The 15747-nt window shown below is 39.6% G+C and overlaps 1 protein-coding gene across 1 annotated transcript in view; it reads left to right on the top strand.

Annotated features, from left to right (window-relative positions):
- SLC35F1 (solute carrier family 35 member F1) overlaps positions 1 to 15747 on the top strand; it is a 425524-nt gene that overhangs the window by 238823 nt on the left and 170954 nt on the right. The window contains exon 2 of the mRNA XM_007454914.1: positions 15393 to 15568. Within this exon, the coding sequence (XP_007454976.1) occupies positions 15393 to 15568 (176 nt within the window). The remainder of the gene's footprint in view (positions 1 to 15392; positions 15569 to 15747) is intronic.

Here is a 15747-nt window from a genome sequence, read left to right as displayed (position 1 = left end):
AAAAACAAAAACAAAACAAAACAAAAAACCCAATTTTTAAAAAATGAGCAAAGGACCTGAATAGACATTTTTTCAAAGAAGACAGACAAATGGTCAAGAGGTATATGAAAAGGTGCTCAACATTATTAATCGTGGAGGAAAGGCAAATCCAAGCACAGTGAGATATCACCTCACACCTGTTTGGATGTCTATTACCAACAAGATAAGAGATCACAAGTTTTGGCAAGGATGTAGAGAAAAGGGAACCCTTGTACACGGTTGATAGGAATGTAACTTGATACCTTCATTGTGGAAAACAATATGACAATATGGAGGTTCCTTAAGAAATTAAAAATAGAACTCCCATATGACTCAGTAATCCCACTTTTGGGTATATATCCAAAGGAAATGGAATCAGTATCTCAAAGATATATCTGCACTCCCATGTTCATTGCAGCATTATTCGCAATAGCCACATTTGCGACAACACAGATGAACGTGGAGGACATTACGCTAAGTGAATAAAGCCAGACAGAGAAAGACAGATACTGTACGACTTCACTGATTGTGAAATTTTAAAAAGCTGAAGTCATAAAACCAGAGAGTAGAATAGTGGTTGCCAGGGACTGGAGGGTGGGGGAAATGAGGAGATGTTGGTCAAAGGGTAGAAACTGTCAGTTATAAGATGCATAAGTTCTGGGGATCTAATGCACAGCATGGTGATTATAGTTAATACTGTACTTATACTTGAAACTTGCTAAGAGAGTAGATCTTAAGTGTTCTCATTACACACACAGAAAGGGTAACTGTGGGATGGTGGATATGTTTCATTAGCTTGATAGTGGTAATCATTTCACAGTGTATACACAGGTTAAATCATCAAGTTATACACCTTTAAAAAATCACATCGTACAACCAAAATATATACAATTTTTATTTGTCAATCATACCTCAATAAAACTGGGGGGAAAAGCAAAAACAAAAACAAAATGTTAGATTTTCAGGAGAACCAGGGATGGCATCTGAAACTCTCTTGTTTAGGGGTGCTGTGGTTCAAAATACTAAAGTGTCGGGAGATTATTTTTCTGTTGAGTAGACATGCCATACTGGGTTACTAACACAATGTTAAAGGGCCTGGGCCCACGTGGGTCCTATAAAAGGAACACTGGAAGGACTCCAAGTTAACTCATTTTCCAGGAAGAGAGCCATAGTGCTGTATGTTGGGTTTTTGGGGGTCGGGATAGTGTAGCAGAAATCCTCCAAGGCTATAAGCTTCTGTAATTTAAAAACAAAGGGGGATAACAAGTGTCTTTTTCCTATATTTCCTTGATCCCAAATTGCTTATAGGTGAGGCATCTCAAGCAGGCGGTGAGCCCTCTTGGTTTACCAGTGCGCTGGAGCTGTGGTAATGCCTCAGCATTGCTCCCAGCCACCAGGCTGCATCACTGCAGCTGTTTCATCTAAGGATAGGTGGTTTCAAGAAGTTAGGCTGGAGGAGAGGTGGGGAGATAGGAAATACGCCTTTAGCAAGAAAAAAAAATTGTTAGAATTAAAATTAGAGTGTTTGTTTTTAGCTCTTGAAGTTTTACTTAATTTCCCTGTTAGTGGAACTTTTAAAAATTGAATGAGCCCGTTCCCTTTTTTTTTTTTTAATTTTAAAGGCAAAACCTTAACATCAAAATATTAACATTGTCTTCTTTCATATTTTGCCACATACTCGTTGGATGACCTCTGTGCCTTGGACAATTTGGAAACATTGCTGCAGCCTTTACTAAGTGACACAGGTGAGCTAGGTGAAATGTGTCAAAGATCTGAAACTGCTTGGATTTCCCCAAATCTTGAAAAGGAAGGAAAGGTGGTTTGTAAATGGTTTCTGTTGGAGACAGTAAGTGACTGCTTTCCCCAGCAGTGTCTGCTGTAAAAGGGCCAACCAGACTGAAGCCGTGTTGAAGGTTAGGAAGGCACCTCGCCCTGTCCCTTCCCACCCTGGGGACTGGATTTCACCAAAGCCAGTGTCTCAGAACACAGCTGGTACCTCCAACAGCATTTCACAATGAGCTCAAGGAGGAAAACGTGAGTGTGCGATTTATGTTTACATAAGTGACCCTTCATTTTTCTTTTCTTCCTTGTTCTTAAAGAATACGACTTGAGTGCCTGAGGCTGGTTTTCAGTCATAGCCTTGGCAGCTACTTTACTTATAAGAATAGGCTAATCTCTTTTTTATAGAACATGAATTTAATGAGAAGGCTCGTTTTCAGAAAAAAAATCACTACGGCACCGTTGGTTTTGTAATCTGCCTGATATTTTGGGGGGGGCCTGCTGTGTTTACCATAATGCTTAGTCTTAGCACCTTTTAAAAAGTTGGAACATTGTGTACCTTATGAACCAACCTGAGTTGTCTTTGAACAAATTCTTCAATTTAATATTGTTATTTTTTTCTTTTTCCACCAGCCCCCACTCCTGCCTCAAGTCTTAAAAATCCTCCTTCAATTGCCTGGCCTCAGGAGGTCCTCCCACTACCCATCACCCCCAATTCTGTCCTCTTCCATCTTAAAGGCAGCTGAGAACCTTTTGGTATTTCCCATTTAAGGACATCCCTTCCTTCTGATCTTCTAATTGCCTTTCCCTCTTTTAACCCTGAAGCAGGAGTGGCAATATAGATTTTTTTTTATTAGAATCATCCCTACAATATAAATTTCAACAGGTCAAATCTCTTAAATATATAACATTTAATTATGGTAAATAGCCAATGTTCACTCTTTCAGAAGACCTTTTCCTCTAGAATAAATTTTTTCTAGCCCATCTTGCAAAAATTGGATTTTGATGTAATTTTGAGTTGTTTTTCAAGGCAGTGTGTCAGAAGTACTGAGATAAAAATACTCCTTTACTCTCAGATCCTTGTGATGGGGCAGTTGGAATCATCTTTTGATGCAAAGAATGAGGTGGAGAATGTCAGCTAGTCTCCACTCAGAGAATCTTCTTATGACTTGAAACCAAAGGCAGATATATTTGTCTTCTAAAATGAGGCATGGCTTCCCTATTTATTTATCCTGAGTTCCCTGTTAAGTTCTTCCAAGTAAAAGGCATAATTGATGATCTCAGTTGATTATACATTTTTCAAGCAGGTTTTAATTGTGTGTGGAGAAGTTCAGCACTTAGTGGAATCTAATTTTCCCAATTTGCTCTCCTTCAAATACACTACACTTCATGCATACAAGTTTGGTAAATATGGGATAAAATAATGGACTTTGACATGGGTCTTTATTTTTAAAGAAAGTGAGTCACCAGTCCACTAGTACTTTCTTTGTTTTTATTTATTCAATAGATTTTAAAGTTAAATGTTTGCCATTTGGCCTTAGGGTTCACTAACATAATTCAAAATGCAAAGTTAAAAACATTTTGTAATGAAAAATGTCAAAGTCATTTAAAAATGCATCAAGAAAGAAGACAGCAACACAGCTGGCCTAAAATGTAGTCATCTCTTTCCTAATCTCCAAGAAGATATTAGCAAATGTGAGAATTCAAGTCAGAAATTCCTATTTAAAACTAAGATCTGTTAGTTTCATAACAGTCATGTCAGGTAAGACTCCTTAAAAATTCCTCATTTGCTTTTTTTTTTTCTTTCCTTCCCCAACTTATGAAGAGCAGGAATCCTTTAAACTTTCCATATTTAGGAATAAATTAATTAGTCAGAACTTGAGGAAATAAATCTGGGATGCATGTTAGCAATATTTTCTCAACGTATCGATGCAATCATATAGATATATTTAAGTAATCAATAAGGGTATTTGGTACTTATGAAGTGTGCTGAAATGTAATAAGAGCTATTATTCTGAGTATTTATCATGAACCAGATACTGTAGTAGGAAGTTTGTATCAACTGTCTCATTTAGTCCTCATGACAGCACTGAGAGATATGTATTTTTATCCCTGTTTTATAGTTGAAGAAAATAGATGAGTCTCAGCTACTTAGTAGCAGAGTCAATATCCAAATCCAGATCTATCCATTTCAAAACATATTCTTTCTCTTTCTGACTTACTTCACTCTGTATGACAGACTCTAGGTCTATCCACCTCCTTACAAATAGCTCAATTTCGTTTCTTTTTTATGGGCGAGTAATATTCCATTGTATATATGTGCCACATCTTCTTTATCCATTCATCTGATGATGGACAGTTCGGTTGTTTCCATCTCCGGGCTATTGTAAATAGAGCTGCAGTGAACATTATGGTACATGACTCTTTTTGAATTCTGGTTTTCTCAGGGTATATGTCCAGTAGTGGGATTGCTGGGTCATATGGTAGTTCTATTTGTAGTTATTTAAGGACCCTCCATACTGTTCTCCGTAGTGGCTGTATCAATTTACATTCCCACCAACAGTGCAAGAGTGTTCCCTTTTCTCCACACCCTCTCCAGCCTTTATTGTTTCTAGATTTTTTGATGATGGACATTCTGACTGGTGTGAGATGATATCTCATTGTAGTTTTGATTTGCATTTCTCTAATGATTAATGATGTTGAGCATTCTTTCATGTGTTCGTTGGCAGTCTGTATATCTTCTCTGGAGAAATGTCTATTTAGGCCTTCTGCCCATTTTTGGATTGGGTTGTTTGTTTTTTTGTTATTGAGCTGCATGAGCTGCTTTTAAATTTTGGAGTATAATCCTTTGTCAGTTGCTTCATTTGCAAATATTTTCTCCCATTCTGAGGGTTGTCTTTTGGTCTTGTTTATGGTTTCCTTTGCTGTGCCAAAGCTTTGAAGTTTCATTAGGTCCCATTTTTTTTGTTTGTTTTTATTTCCATTTCTCTAGGAGGTGGGTCAAATGCTAACACATATATATGGAATTTAAGAAAAAAAAATGTCATGAAGAACCTAGGGGTAAGACAGGAATAAAGACACAGACCTCCTAGAGAATGGACTTGAGGATATGGGGAGGGGAAAGGGTAAGCTGTGACAAAGCGAGAGAGAGGCATGGACATATATACACTACCAAAAGTAAGGTAGATAGCTTGTGGGAAGCAGCCACATAGCACAGGGAGATCAGCTCGATGCTTTGTGACCGCCTGGAGGGGTGGGATAGGGAGGATGGGAGGGAGGGAGACGCAAGAGGGAAGAGATATGGGAACATATGTATATGTATAACTGATTCACTTTGTTATAAAGCAGAAACTAACACACCATTGTAAAGCAATTATACTCCAATAAAGATGTAAAAAAAACAAAACAAAACACAAAAAAACCATATTCTTATTTTATGACACCATGGTGGATCTCTGGAGGAAGATGACAGAAGTTTTAACCTTACAAGCTAAGAATTAAAAACATACCTTTTAGGGGCTTCCCGGGGCTTCCCTGGTGGCGCAGTGGTTGAGAGTCCGCCTGCCGATGCAGGGGACACGGGTTCGTGCCCCGGCCTAGGAAGATCCCACATGCCGTGGAGCGGCTGGGCCCGTGAGCCATGGCCGCTGAGCCTGCGCGTCTGGAGCCTGTGCTCTGCAACGGGAGAGGCCACAACAGTGAGAGGACAGCGTACTGCAAAAAAAAAAACCCCCCAAAAACCCATACCTTTTAAGTCATTTGTCTCCAAAGTGAGAGTACACATCTCAGGGAAAAATACAAGTTGAATCCCCTGGGATCCAGGAAGAAAATATTATCATTAGTTTATATGTGGGGAAAAAAATGAAAATAATTAAGCTTGACTAATTTTTTTTTTCTTTTCTTTTTTTTTTTTCTTGCGTTATGCGGGCCTCTCACTGTTGTGGCCTCTCCCATTTGCGGAACACAGGCTCCGGACGCGCAGGCTCAGCGGCCATGGCTCACGGGCCCAGCCGCTCCGCGGCATGTGGGATCCTCCCGAAACGGGGCACGAACCCGCGTCTCCTGCATCGGCAGGCGGACTCCCAAGCACTGCGCCACCAGGGAAGCCCAGCTTGACTAATTTTTAACATATAAATTGACCCTGGTGCAATTTCTTAATTTGTAGATCAGATGGTTGCAACTTTATTTTTTAACTGCTGTGTAATTTTTTCTTTTCTTTATCTTTTTTCCTTACCTGTTTTATTCCTACCTCCCTTCTTTCTCTTTCTTTCTTTTTGGTAACAGCTTTATTGAGATATTATGTAATTCACATACCATACAATTCATCTATTTAATGGAATATGGAATCATGTAAACTGTGGTCTTTTGTCACTGGTTTCTTTGGATGATTGACTCCTTAAGGTATATGAGATTCTTTGACAGTTTACATGATTCCATTTATATGACATGTCCAGAATTGGCAAATCTACAGAGACAGAAAGTAGATAGCTTGTTGCTGAGGGCTAGGGGGATGGGATCAGGAGGTGAAAATTAAAGGGTAGGGGGTTTCTTTTCGAGGTGATGAAATGTTCTAAAATGACTGTGGTGTTAGTTGCACATATCTGTATACTAAATACTAATATTCTAAAAAACATTGAATTTTACACTTTAAATAGATTCTTTGACAGAGGAGTGGCTGTCCTGCTGTCAGTGGGGGTTCATAGTACCAGTTTATGTGAGTGTCTGGTTAAAGGATTTAACAAGTGTATCATCTCAGTAACTAAGCTTCACAAAGAGGATTGTGGCCTTTAAAAGGATTCCTACACAAAAGCTGAGAGTCAGAGGTAATACCACAATGTACCATAAATAAATAACCAAACAAAGTGCTCAGCTGAAACTTCTCGTATTCTTAATCTGACCTTTCTCCATCAGCCATGTGGCAAAGTAAAACAAACACAGTGAAATCTAATCACATGTAACAAAAATATTAGCTACAATTTGTAATTGTCAGTAAGACAATTTATAAGACAAAATATGCATTTACTTCTCCTTTTATTAAGGGTGGACTTTGCTCTAAGTATACACTGTGCCTTAAGATATTACCTGACATATTGTTAGCAAGCAGTTAAAAAACTAAGCAACCATAACATAAAAATAACTTACGCAATTTGTGGGGGGAGGGAAGGGAGTTATGTTTAATGTCATACATCGCTTTTTTAAAAATTCCATTAAATATAATAATCATTGTTTTGCCTCAATTGGTATTTCTTATTTATTAATAAATGATCAAAATCCTTATATCAATACTACTGGAGAAATTCCTCTTCTCATCACTGTAAAGACGGCTATATTACACCCAAAAAAACAAGATGGCAACATTCTGCAAATAATATTGAAAGATGCATAAAAAGCTATGCTGAAGATTTGAAGAAGCAAGTATTAAAAGCCTGCAGCTTTGCAATGCTGAGATGAAAGTACAGATGTATCTAGCATGCCTCCGTCAGAGGTGGATTTACCATGAAGCTAGTGGAGTTTCAGGGATGCCAAGCTTGCACAGAGACACCTGGTTCTTCCATCTTGCTCCTTATTGAAACTTTTTCCCCATAATACAAGCAGGATTTGGATCTGACTAATGGAATGAGCAGCGAAATTTGGGGATGTTATGGCAGAAGCTTACTTCGTTTCCCTTGCTCAGAAATTCCAAAGAACAGTTCTTACTGAATTAAAACACTACCCTACGCTTTAGGGTCTTCTGCTTCTTACCTCTCCTTACCCATCTCTGCTATTACTATGATTCTCACTGGCCATCTCAGTGACTCTGCATGTCAGTCTCTGCTTCTGAGACAGCACAGCATTCTTTTTTCCTGGAATGATGTGCCACCTTCAAAATACCAAATTAACTCTCTTCCATTATTTAAAACAAGCAAAACTGACTCAAAACTCTGTTCTCCATGAAACCTTTCCATATTTGCTTTGCCCAATTTTTAAAAAAAATTTATTGAGTATAATTGATTTACAGTGTTGTGTTAGTTTCTGCTGTACAGCAAAGCGAATCAGTTATACATATACATAGTTCCACTCTTTTATTAGATTCTGTTCCCATATCAGTCATTACAGAGTATTGAGTAGAGTTCCTTGTGCCGTACAGTAGGTCCTTATTAGTTATCTATTTTATACATAGTAGTGTGTATATATCAGATTGGGACTGACATATGCTTTGCCTAGTTTTAAAGACTGAAATTATCTCTGATAACTTCTAGCAATTTTACATAGACTTACTGGAGTACATGGGTATTTTTATGTTCTCTATGCAGGTACAGTAGCTTCACTTATTTAAGTTCCATGCCCCTCCACGCTTCTTGGAGGCAGGGACCAAGCATCCCTTCCTCATAACCTGTACCCAGCAGGCCTTGGCAAATGCTACTGAGTGATCGCTTTCTCTGCAACTAATTCCCAAACCCGCAGAGTGTGTGCATAATAAACGAGTAAACATTGCTGCTAACTCAGCTACCAAAGAGTTTAATCAAATACACAGAAGGAATAGACTTTAAGATCGAAGATACCAATCTCAAGAGTTAATGATTACACATCAGTGTCTTCTAAAAGTGTCAGAAGTACAGAGTAGAAGGAAATGTAGAGCTCATTATCTTAGCTTGAGTTCCCCAGAAAGCATAGGCTTAAGTGCCGCTACTTTAGTTTAGGACTGTAATCCCAGGGAGTAGGAGTGAGGAAGGGAAGGAGGGAGGGACAGTTCTGGGGCACTGAGTACCCAACAGAGAACCTTGTGAGGCAGGACCATCTTTAGAGAACCTGCAGAAGTGACTGCTTCTCGGGACAGTCTGCCAGGGGGAGGGCCAGGGGGAGAGGAAGAATCTATCTGTCTGCTTTAGTTTTCTATTGCTCAAGTGCAAATAATTCCCTGGCACCTCCCAGTTGCTGATGAGTGGGCACCAAGTAGGTCCCCACAAGGTCTGGCCTTCAGCATCAACCTGGAATCTCCAGGGTAGAAGGCACAAGGCACACAGAATGGGCATGAGGCCCGGGGCCACTGGGCTGTGCCCACACAGTTTTGATTGCAGTCTATTCACAGTCTGTCATGGCAGCCACCACTGGAGCTAGGATACCTTGGAGATAGTGAGACCAAGAAGATTTGAAGGGGAGCATAAGTATCTTACACACTCATCAATTCAACTATCCTTACTTCACATGAAGGAATCCAAGCCCAAATTTGGAGATGTGCAGGATCATGGAGCTTAATCAACGGAACTCAAGAGCCAGGGGCTTCTAACTCCCTATTGGTGCTTTTCACTGTTCTGTCCCACTTCTCTAGACAAACAACATCTAATATACATGCACATCTGTGGCTCATCCTCTCACACTAGAGTTTCAGATGTCTCCTACACTTACTACCTCATGGACTCAGTGGAATATTGTTTACGAGGGCTTCCTTGTGACTTACTTGGTTTCCTCTAAAAAACAAAAACAAAAGAAACTGATACCACAGAACCAGAGAACAGGTTAAGTTCCATGAATACAGAATCTGAGGCAAAGAAACTCCAATTAATGTTAAACCTCTGGAGATGTGTATTTGCTTCTTGCCTAATAATCGCCTTACATAGAAGTCTAATTAATACTTAAATGGAATAAAGCCTTTCAGCAAAGATCTTCAAGAAGCCAATGTCCTAACTTCTGAAAACAGCAATCTTGTCAAAGAACATAGTAGAACACATTCTTCCCATGTTCAAGTGGTATTGTGTTTAGTCAAGGCAGTATACGTGTTATTTATGTACGTATATCTGAATTCATATGCTGATTCAGACCTGACATGATTTGCCTGAGAATAGTTAACAGAATGAAGATGTTTCTGCAGAAAGTTTGATGTGCTCTCCTTCAAGATGATGGTGTAATTGTTTCACTCTCATACCAGAGAATTACAAAGCAATATGATTATGTAACTCTATGCTGAAATTTTTCATACCTTTTTAAAAGAATGTATTCTTATAGCTAAGGGAAGAAAATGAGATTCAACTTATGTTTTATATTAAATCTTATTATTTTGAATATCTACTTTGTAAAACACAAGTTTATTTACAAGATTCTAACGTCTATTTCTTTAACAGAACAGACCTCTTGTGATAATGGTTTATGTCGGTCTTTATGAATACAAGCTCTATTATAACAGGTATTCAGCTTCCAGCAGCACTTTTTCCTGAGACTCATACATTTTTCATTGTCTAGTCATTCTGAATTTAAAGTGGATAGGATGTCCTTTTAAACACATAAACAAAGATGAAAATGTGTATCATAGTCTCTTCTCCATTTCTGCTGCTAAAATGATAGGAACTCTGTATTCTATGTTAGAATGCATCTGGTGTGCTATTCTATAAACTACATGAATAGCCAACAGCTCCCAGTATAAAATTCCACCCGGCACCGTATTTAGCATCATTTTTGCAAGATAGCACCTTACCAGGCTTCTTCAGAAATGCACCAGAAAAAGAGTTTATTAATCTCAGTGTCTAACTGGCAGAAGGAATACAGTGAAAATTAGATTTTTTTGTCTTTCAGAGCTAGTAGTTTTTCAAGACAAGATAAGCAGCCATCTTTCAAACCTTCTGATCTTTTTCATTTGTAGATATTTTTTCTCTTGTAAATTTGTTCATTCATTCATTCTGTATTTATTGAGCATCGATTTCCTTCCCATTCAGGAGTCCTCAAGGCACCAGGAATATAGAAATGACTAGAATACCTTCCCTTCTTTTCAGGAGCTCATGAGTCATACAGTATGGTGAGCACAAGTAAAGATAGGAACATACAGAGAAGGACACTTAACTCAGCCTTAGCGAGCAAGGGGCGGCCAAGGGGAGGCTTCCTGGAGAAGATGGTATCTTAAGTTCATGAAGAATTAAGTGAAGGGACCACAGATCTACTATAGTGGTTAGTGTGGGAAAAACTTGTTAGGAGGGGTAAGGTGACAGTAAATGAACTGAAAAGATCCGTAGGCAGAGACAGTGGTAGGAAGAATTCTGAGGCACAGATCACCAAAAGGATTTGCTCTGTGCTAAAAAAGAACAAAGGAGAATCTGATGAGAGGAAGATGGTGGGGCAGTGGAGAGGAGTGGGAGGTGGAATCAGCCGAGTGTCAACATCTAAGTTTATTTATATCTTTATTTATTTTGCTTTGGTGATTCTAGTAACAGCTCAGATATGCAGACTTGCAACAGCTCCAGGACTAGCTCCCTTCACTTGGGAAAGGACTGGTGAACTAATCTGATAAAAGGTTCCTTCCATTCCTTCCTGTTTTACAAGTCATGTTTATTAGCATGATGGACAAAACCATAATGTGCGTTTTCTATCAGATCATACCAGCAGCAGCTGAAAGACACGGCCACTAATTAAAAGCAGAAATTGAATACAGCAGATTTGCTGTTTTGTTTGGATGAAGAAACAAGAATAAGCTTGTGTTGACCTCTGTTGAAAGGCACACATTACAGATGTCTTGGTGGAAGAGTTTTCATCAGTTGGGACGAATTGTTTTGTCTTCACCTTCCCCAGAATATTTCTGGAAACCAGCCACTTAGGTTTAGCACTGTGTTCTGCGCCCTCTGTGAGAGAAAAGAGTATTTTTTTGGCAGCATAATGATGGTGTAGCATAGTAATTAGGAAGTTGGGACTTGGAATCATACGACTTAGTTTCTATCCACATCTTCTCCCTGCTGGCTCTGTGACCTTGGGCTGGCTGCTTTCCTCTCTAAGCATCAGTTTACTTATCTAGCAAATAGAACCATAACAATAACTGCCTTGGAAGGTTATTATGAGGATTAAATAAGACAGAATGTATAAATCTAAGCCTAGGACTCGGCACATAGAAAGAACTTAATAAATATGAATTATTATTGCTATTTCATCTTACCTGGGTCCATTTTGTAGTAAGTTACTTGGGAACTAAGCTCCAAAATCTTGGTTTAGTAGTTCCCCAGTGACACAGACTATGTCTTATTCATCTTTGCATACATAGCGCCTGGCATGTGAAGGCTGTTTTATAGTATTCAACATATTGGCACATATTCATCAGAAGTACTGAAATTTTTTTTCTCTTATGTAAGCACTCTGTCATTTTTTGTGGCTTGATTTTGTTCAGGATATTACCAAGGTTTCGGATACCATGGTTGTAACTTAGGCAGTTGTAGGAATTACCATGTCCTAGCAGTAGTCGTCAACCTTCTTTTCCCAAGGAGACACACTCCATGCACAGCATTCTCCAGCGGACATACTCAGCACCAGGACCCACTCTCTGGTATATGAGCTGTAACTCTCCCCACTTCTCTTCCGCTTAAGGATGTAAGTTATTATGCAAGTAAGAGTGACCCAATGAGAGGATAATCATGAATCCACTCTAAATTATGTTTAATCATTTTAAACATTATTATTTTAACTATTTTTGTTCTTTTTATGTTATGTAGTGACTAGATCAAACTTCTTCAAAGGATTCTTTGAATTCTTTAAAATTCTTCAAAGTCAGCACCTTTATTTCTCACCACTTCTGTCCAATTAGTCACCACTAACTATCCCTTCTGTGAAATTCTCTGTTCCCTTTGTTTCCATGATACCAAGTGTTGCTCTGGTACTGTCCACACAGCCAAAAGTGGTCTTTCAAAGGCTGGCGGTGACTACAAATCATCTTTTGTCAGTCCTCATTCTTCATGCCCTCTAAGCAACATTCAATATTACAACTGTTCCCTCCACGAAAGTCTCTGTTCCCTTGGTTTCCTTGACATAAAGAACTATCTTGGTCTTCCCCTTAGCCTTCATACCACTTCTGACTCCAATGATGTGCCTCTTCTTTCTTCCCTAACCCCAATCTGGGGATTCTCCAAAGACTTCCTAGGCCTTATTATTTTCTTTCCTCTCCTTCCTTCCATGTTGTTAGCATCTGTTTCCAGTACTTTAGCTGCCACTCTTATATGTAAAACTTCCACATATTTTTCTCCTGGTTGACCTCCCTATCCAATTCTGATCCCATGATTCTAATACTGTTGGATCATTTGGAAGTTCATTTGGCAGCTCAAATTCAATATACCAGAAATGTTTGTTATCTTTACACTAAAACCAACTCCTTATCATGGTTTTTGTTAGTGGGTATCACACTTCTCTTAGGCTGGCTTAAAAGCCTTTGAGTTAAATCTGGTACTTCTCTTTACTTCTGCTTTTCTTTCTTCTTTTTTTTGAAATCATCCTTTCATTTCAATCAAACTGTTCAGTGTGGCCTAGGTCTACCTCTGCACTGTCTTGAAGCTCTCCATTTTCTACTTCCTCTGAATGGTACTGCCCAGCTGTAAATATAGTGAAGAACATTATACCAACATCACAATAAAAACAATAATTATAGTACAATGATATAGAAGTAAAGGAGATACATCCCAGGGAAGAGAGGGCAGAGAAGACTTTTTAAAGGGGGTAACATAACGTGTGAGCCAAATCTTGAAAGATGAATAAGAGTCAGACTGACACGTCGGGATGAACATTCTGGAAATAATAACATGTGAAGAGGAATGCCAACAAAGAAGACCATGACTCATTGTTGAAGTGCAAGTAGCTCTGTAGGTCTGGAGCTCTGGCTTCACGGGGGAATAAAGTGGGGAAGCAGGAGGCAGAGCTTTGCGGTAGTAGGAGTGGAGGGAGGGTATTGAGGGCCTTGTTTCAGTATCTGCTGCTGCATAACAAACCACCCCAAACTTCATGCCCTAAAACAACACAACCATTGATTATTTCTCCCAGTTCTCCAACTGGGCAGCAATCACTGGGGATGGTTCATCTCTGCTCCACATGACTCAGGTTGGTGCTGCTCCACTGGGGCCAGAGGATCCACAATCCTCACTCACATGTCTGGTACTTCAGCTGAGGCGGCAGTGGTTGGCGGGGTCTCTCTTCTTCTTTTCACACAGCCTCTCAATATTCAGTAGTCTAGCTCTGGTTCTTTACATGGAAGCTGTATCCTAAGAGGGCAGAAAATGGAAGCCGCAGAGCTTCTTAAGGTTTAGGACCAGAAGTCACATGACATCTCTCCCCCTACCTTCTATTGGTCAAAGCAAGTCACAAGATGAGCTCAGCTTCTGGAAAAGGAAAAGAGACCCCACCTCCCCTTGGGAGAAGCAGCATGAATATAGAGGGATGTGAGGAAATGTTGGCAGACATCTTTGTAGATGGTGTAACACAGGCCTTATAGATCACTGCATTCTGTAGGGTACCATCTATAGGGTGTCATCTATAGGGTAGGATTTTAAGCAACAGACTGACATTTTAAACTTATATGTTTAAAAATATCGCTTTGACTCCTTTGACACCTTTATGAAGATTGAATTGAAGGGTCAGGGCCAGTACCTGGAAACAGAGCAATCTACCCATCTACCAAGGCAGCCTCTGCCAATATGTTACAGGCCAACCTCTGCAGAGTCTTTTTCATAAGTCCACATGCATTGCCACAGTTTCTCCTCCTCATGGAAGCAAATGGAATGAGTGATGGATGCCTTTTTTAAAAAGAAGGATACCACCGAGGTATCCACCCAGAACCGTGCCGAGGGGCCCAGTGCCCCTTCCAGAAAGATGGATTCACCTCTGCCATGGGGGAGGGAATATGCAATGCTGCAGATGCTCTGCCTAATGCTTTTCTGTTTAGAAATACTACTCTTTGCTTATTTTATGTTCATTTTTCTTTAAATAAATAAACCAGGAAAGTCAGATGAGACTCCTAGGGAGAGCAGAAGTCTGCTTTGCAAAGCCAGGGGCTTGTCCTGTGTCAGAGCATACAGGTGGATGTGACCATAAAGCCCCCATGGGCGTTTTATTTCTATGCAAAGTGAACCATTTGACTCTTGCCTGTAATCTCCACTACAGTGGTCTGTAGGGTCAGTGCCTATAAAAAAAAGCCATAGAAAATATTCACAGAACTTGAAATGTCTTATTGTACCACCTCAGTCACTAAATTTCCTTCGTGAATGAGAGTTTTAATGTGTCAGCAACTGCGACTTGAGCAGAGGAGAGCAGAGACTAGTGCTTATTAGTGCTTGTTAGAGCAAACTGTTCAATATCTGGGAATGGAGAGGAGATAGTCCTTTTCGATTATCAGGGGTTTGTATAGCCCCTTTACCTAAGTGTTCCTAGAGCCAAGATTTTGGTCTATGAAGAAAAAAGTCTCCGTTTTTTGGTACAAGAACCTGAGAACAAGGTTGGAATATGGTCCTGCTTCGTCAGTGTTCAGGTTCTCTCTCAGGTTTCTGAACATTTGTTCATGCCATGGTGGTATCAGGATGATGTTAATTTCCCCCCAGAGCTCCAGGGCTCAGTAGGTAGAAGCCAGGATCACTTGGAGAGATTTGGTCTCAAATCTCAGCTTTGCCACTTCCTAGTTATGCGACTGTAAGGAAATTCCTTAACCCCTCTAAACTTTGGTTTCTTCCTCCGCAAAACCCCAGTAAGGTAGCATTGCTATGATGGATTAAAAGAAATACTGTTTATTGCACTTAGCGTAGTGAATGGCACAAGTGCTCAGTAAATTTTAAGTGATTGTTCTAATGGACTTTCTGCTGATCTTTGCTATGTTTCTCTTTATTTCTCAGGGAGATGTTAATCTCTGTGGCTCTAGGCCAGGTGTTATCCCTCCTTATTTGTGGAATTAGCTTGACCAGCAAGTACCTGTCAGAAGATTTCCATGCCAATACACCAGTCTTCCAGAGTTTCCTCAATTACATCCTTCTCTTCTTGGTCTATACCACCACACTAGCTGTCAGACAAGGTAAGCATGCAAAATCCCGAGAATATAGCTTCGTTTCTCTTTCAGCAACATCTACAAGAGTGATGAGCGATGACCAGATTAACTTTTTTCACTTACAGCATCATAAGACAATTCAAAACCCCAAATCTCACTTTTCTATTTTGCAGTAATACAGCAAACAAAATGAGTGAGTAAATCAC

This window comes from Lipotes vexillifer, unplaced genomic scaffold (assembly GCF_000442215.2).
Source record: "Lipotes vexillifer unplaced genomic scaffold, Lipotes_vexillifer_v1.1 scaffold58, whole genome shotgun sequence".
In the NCBI taxonomy this organism is placed as follows: domain Eukaryota; kingdom Metazoa; phylum Chordata; class Mammalia; order Artiodactyla; family Lipotidae; genus Lipotes; species Lipotes vexillifer.
Note: the sequence above shows the minus strand (reverse complement) of the source record. Positions and strands in the feature narration are given on the sequence as shown.